General features: G+C 37.2%; 1 protein-coding gene across 1 annotated transcript in view; it reads right to left on the bottom strand.

Annotated features, from left to right (window-relative positions):
* Nucleotides 1-535: 535 nt before the first annotated feature.
* Nucleotides 536-6,000, bottom strand: part of vgll2b (vestigial-like family member 2b) — a 30,597-nt gene continuing 25,132 nt past the window's right edge. The window contains exon 4 of the mRNA XM_062040436.1: nucleotides 536-1,164. Within this exon, the coding sequence (XP_061896420.1) occupies nucleotides 1,121-1,164 (44 nt within the window). The 3' untranslated portion in view covers nucleotides 536-1,120. The remainder of the gene's footprint in view (nucleotides 1,165-6,000) is intronic.

Raw genomic sequence — 6,000 nt, 5'->3', positions numbered from 1 at the left:
AGATGTTTTTTTAAGGGCTTTATAGGCGCAATTGAGCGGATCCCATAAGCTCCATTGTAAGCTGACTTTTGATCGCATTTATTTAATATTTAGAATGCATAACATGTAACATCCATCATCGTGGCCTCTCATTATGATTATAATTGATAGGCAAAATTCCAAAAATCAAATAGACCCCAGCCCTATGGTTGACAAACGTTGTTTTAAACCACTCACGGTAACATTTGCTCACCAGTGCTGGTGTCTTTATATTTATTTTTTTGGTTGAAAAAAAATAATAAATACATTTGACATACAGCAACTTTAGTACACTTGAGGAAGTGTGAACAGCAACTTTAGTACACTTGAGGAAGTGTGAAACTTTACCATAAAAATATTTATTGATATTGGCAAAATAAACCAAGAAAATGACACACACACACACACACACACACACACACACACACACACACACACACATACACTCAAAAAATTGTTGCGATTCAAAATAGCTTCAAATATGGAGAATTATGAGCAAAAAATGCAAATGCAAAAAAAAAAAAAAAAAAAACACTTCACCACTAGCAAGATTGAGCAATTTTTTTTCCCCCAGTCAGTCATCTCTCTTTAATGGAAAAAAACCCAAAATAAAATTGTCCACAATCTTTGCAAAAGCACTGGCCTATGAACCAAACCATTCAAAAGAAGAAGACCAATAAATAGAAAGACTTTATTCCGGAGTGCATGTGAATATAGTCACAGAGTCCAATTCTTATTGGTGGATGATGACGACCACAGTACGGCAGACACAAATGCAGATAAGCAGGCATATTGGAGCGACTCCCCCCGGGTCCATCCCTCCGTCAGCAAAAGTCTTTCCAGGTCCAACTCGGCGTCCTCCCGGGCTAGGGGTTTGCCGGTCCAGATTATGTGTTATCTCCATGGTGCACCCGCGTTCACCTGGAGCTGCATCCTTGTCAAGGGGGAGGGGGGGGTGGGGGAGATGCATGCTGCTGGTGGTACTGAGGGGGGGGGGGGGGGGGGGGGTTGGAACAAAGGCGACACGCTTCTTCAATAGCGGAGCAGGTCCAAGGACTAATTGGCTTTGGTAAATGGCTGGTCAATGTGACTGAGGGCCTTGTTAGAACCAGTATAGCTCTTTGCCTTTCTTGTGCTGCTGGAGGCCTGGAAGAGAGAGAGAGCGAGAGAGAGAAAGAGAGAGAGAGAGAGAGAGAGAGAGATGATTAGGAGCATGTCGGACAACAGCGGAGCACACGTTGTCATGGAGGCTGCTTGGGGCCAAACATTCTGTTGAAGAAGGCTTATGTGATGATTAGAAGGTGTTTGTGGCGGCGTCCACAATGGTGAGTGCTAATGCGGAGGTGGGGTTGTTCATCCTTGGCAATTGTACGCACGTCACAACGTGTTCCAAATGTTAACGGTGTGCTTTTCAAGATGTACGATTAAAAATGTGGGGTGAGAATAGTTTTGTTTGTTTTTTTTTACATACAAAAAAATGTATTTGTAGTTTGGACAAAAGTGCAAAATGTGAAGAGAAAATTGCTCTCCATTGTGCAGGCTAGTGATTGCATAGTAATAGTATAGTACCGCGATACTAATGACTCATATGCGGTACGATACGGCCTCTAAAAAATACCGGTCCGCGTGATTATTACATTTTAACAGAAGTGTAGATAGAACAAAACAAAGCGTTTTTGTGTGTCTGTATGCGGAGTAAACGTATGGAACAAACTGGACTTACATCACAAGCAATGCCAAACTAGTAATCGATTTAAACTATTATACAAACATGGGGTCTGGTTCAAATATAGAGATGAGGGTCTTTAATTTGACCTGCTGCTATACTCTGTCTCAAAGTGTTAACATGTGAAGTGAAGTGAATTATATTTATATAGCGCTTTTTCTCTAGTGACTCAAAGCGCTTTACATAGTGAAACCCGATATCTACGTTACATTTAAACCAGTGTGGGTGGCACTGGGAGCAGGTGGGTAAAGTGTCCTGCCCAAGGACACAACGGCAGTGACTAGGATGGCGGAAGCGGGGATCGAACCTGGAACCCTCAAGTTGCTGGCACGGCCACTCTACCAACCGAGCTATACCGCCCTGTATATGTGCTCAATGTTTCCTTACCATTATTGCTATGTTGTCTATTACCATTGTTGGTATATTCATTATTCCTACATTGTTGATACAAATTATTGTTACATTGTAATAATTATTGTTACCTGTGGTAATGCCACTATGATACAACGTCTGTATTATAATCCTTGAACAAAAAAAGAGTGAAACTAATGTGAATAATCACTTTGGGATTAAATAAATTATTTTCTTCCCACTCCCTTTCAGGCAAAACTGGACAATCATGAATGACATACTATACATTACCTTTTGCACTTTATTAATTTATATTATTATGTGTTGTCAATTTTGTACTTTTTTACGTCATTGTCTGAAAAAAAAAAAAATGAACATGTTAAAAGAGAAAGTAACGAGATATTAACAGTAAATGAACAAGTAGATTAATAATTCATTTTCTACCACTTGTCCTTAATAATGTCGACAAAATAAGAGAATGATAAATGACACAATATGTTACTGCATATGTCAGCAGCTAAATTAGGAGTCTTTGTTTGCTTACTTACAACTAAAAGACAAGTTGTCTTGTATGTTCACTGTTTTATTTAAGGACAAACTTGCAATAAGAAAAATATGTTTAATGTGCCGTAAGATTTTTTTGTTAAAATAAAGCCAATAATGCAATTTTTTGTGGTCTCCTTTATTTAGAAAAGTACCCAAAAGTATCGGAAATAATTTTGCTATCGGGACAACACTAGTGCAGGCAATATTTTATTTTAAGTAAGGATGTGCCTACCAATTTCCCTCTCGTTTTCTGAAAAAGATAAGTGATCCCCATTGCCGATTAATGCCTTTTTAATGTCGATCACACACCGCCTCTGGCTGACACTGTATTTATTTTTCTCAGCAGCTAATTATGTGTCGACATTAGGGTTGTACGGTGTACCGTTATTAGTATAGCACCGAGATACTAATGAATAATATGCGGTACTATACCGCCTCTAAAAAGTACATGCTTCACTACACACCGTAGCTCACCGGCGTCAAAATGTAAACAAATGCCATTGGTGGATCTACACCTAACATCCACTGTAATGATACCAAGTACAGTAGCGTATCTAGTCGATACTACTATGATTACGTCGATTTTTTGGCATCACAGCATCTTCTTTCGTTTTTTAAAAATGTATATTATGTTTATAAACTCAGGAAATACGTCCCTGGACACATGAGGACTTTGAATATGACCAATGTATGATCCTGTAACGACTTGGTATCGGATTGATACCAAAATTTGTGGTATCATCCAAAACTAATGTAAAGTATCAAACAACAGAAGAATAAGTGATTATAGAACATGTTAAAAGAGAAAGTAAGCAGATATTAACAGTAAATGAACAAGTAGATTAGTAATTCATTTTCTACCACTTGTCCTTAATAATTTTGACAAAATAATAGAATGGAAAATGACAAAGGACAAACTTGCAATAAGAAACATATGTTTAATGTGCCGTAAGATTTTTTTGTTAAAATAAAGCCAATAATGCAATTTTTTGTGGTGCCCTTTTTTTTAGAAAAGTACTGAAAAGTATCAAAATAATTTTGGTAAAAATATTGGTATCGGGACAACACTAGTGCAGGCAAGATGTATCCACCAATTTGCCACTGATCACTCCCGTTACCTGAAAAAGATAAGTGATCCCCATTGCTGATTAATGCCTTTTTAATGTCGATCACACGCCGCCTCTGGCTGACACTGTATTTATTTTTAGTTCTCAGCAGCTAATTATGTGTCTATATTAGGGTAGTACGGTATACCGGTATTAGTATAGTACCGCGATACTAATGAATCATATTCGGTACTATACCGCCTCTGAAAAGTACCAGTCCATAATAATATTGACAAAATAATAGAATGATAAATGACACAATATGTTACTGCATATGTCAGCAGACTACATTTTTGCCTTTGTTTGCTTACTTACTACTAAAAGACAAGTTGTCTAGTATGTTCACTATTTTATTTAAGGACAAACTTGCAATAAGAAACATATGTTTAATGTGCCGTAAGATTTTTTGTTAAAATAAAGCCAATAATGCAATTTTTTGTGGTTCCCTTTATTTACAAAAGTATCGAAATAATTTTGGTACCGGTACCGGTACCAAAATATTGGTATCGGGACAACACTAGTCTACATACATGGTAATAATAATCACCTTAATTTTCTCCAAATCTTGTTGTTTTTGTGAATAATTCCCTGGTCACAGGAGAACTTTGAAACAATCGATTTAAATAAGTAGTAAATATTAGTTTTTGCTTTTGTTTAGTTATTTGTACTTTGTTTTGCGCAAATAATTTTATGTAATAAAAGAATAAAGAAGTAGTTTAAATATTGTGTTGATATTGTTAAACTGTCATTATCACTCACTCTTAATGAATTTTAAAAAATACAGTTGAAGAGGCCCTATTATGCAAAACCATTTTTTCTTGCCTATTGATACCTGTTTTTGTGTATTTGGGATCCGCGTAAGTCCCAGGAATTTAAAATTGAACCATGGAGGCATGGCGGGAGATATTTATAAAACAATCTTGCCTTCCGTCATACAAAACGAGCTGGTTCGAATTTTCCCCAATTGTGACGTTTTTCCCAATTGTGGAGTCCGCAAATTATCCATACATGGTAGAGATTTACCCACAGAGCTTTGCGCGAGTCCGCCATTGTACTCAGTAAGCTCCTTCTTTTTCTCTATCCTCTTGTTGTGGGGCAGACTGGCTCGTACAAGCACATGCACCCTCTGCTGTTGCCATTTCTACTACAAAGTAGCTTGTACTTCGAACTTGAGTTGTCCCGATACCAATATTTTGGTACGGGTACCAGTACCAAAATGTATTTAGATACATTTTGAAACTAAAGGACACCACAACAAAAAACATTATTGGCTTTATTTTAACACAAAATCTTATGATACATTAAACATATGTTTCTTATTGCAATCAAACACCAATTTTGAAATTAAATAAGATAGTGAACATACTAGACAACTTCTCTTTTAGTAGTAAGTAAACAAACGGGCTACAAAGGCTTCTAATGTGGCTACTGATGTATGCAACAAGATATTGTGTCATTTCCAGTTCTATTATTTTGTCACAATTATGAAGGACAAGAAGAAAAATGAATGGATGGATTATTCATCTTTTTGTTCATTTACTGTTAATATCTGCTTACTTGCGGTTTTAACATGTTCTAACTATACTTCTCTTTAAACTTCTCTGCTGTTTGGATACTTTACATTCGTTTTGGGTGATACTACAAATTTTGGCATCAATCCAATACCAAGTAGTTACAGGGTCATACATTGGTCATAATTAAAGTCTTCCTGTGTCTAGGGGCCCATTTCTTGAGTTTTATAAACAAATAAAAAATGTCCAAAATATTTTGTGAAAATAAAAAAAACATTGGTGTAATCATTGTAGTATCAACCAGCTATGGCTCTTGTACTTGGTATCGTCACAGTCGATGTATGTATAGATGCACCCATTTGTTTATATTCAGGAGCGGTTAGCTATTGTATCCTCCTACGGTGTGTAGTGAAGCATGTTTAGCAATCCCTCGTCCTGCAGGGATGATACTTGTAAGAAACGTAGTTTGTTGCCATGGAGGCGAGGATTAGTGATTTAGAAGTAGCTAAAACACTGCAGACTGCGGATGGATGTTAGCTCGCTATATTTTAAAGCGCCGCTTGCAGAGCTTATTCTGTCTCGACACTGTGTCTGCTTGTAAGTACTCCGTGCGTGTGCGTAGACTAACATGCGCCTTGGCTCCTTTAACCAGCAATGTCACGTCGGGACGACGGCACGACGTAATGTACGTTAAAAAAAAAAAGTACCCTGGTCAGTAAGGAGTGCAAATATGTGGAACTCA

The sequence above is a fragment of the Entelurus aequoreus genome, linkage group LG03, assembly GCF_033978785.1.
Source record: "Entelurus aequoreus isolate RoL-2023_Sb linkage group LG03, RoL_Eaeq_v1.1, whole genome shotgun sequence".
Taxonomy (NCBI): Eukaryota; Metazoa; Chordata; class Actinopteri; order Syngnathiformes; family Syngnathidae; genus Entelurus; species Entelurus aequoreus.
Note: the sequence above shows the minus strand (reverse complement) of the source record. Positions and strands in the feature narration are given on the sequence as shown.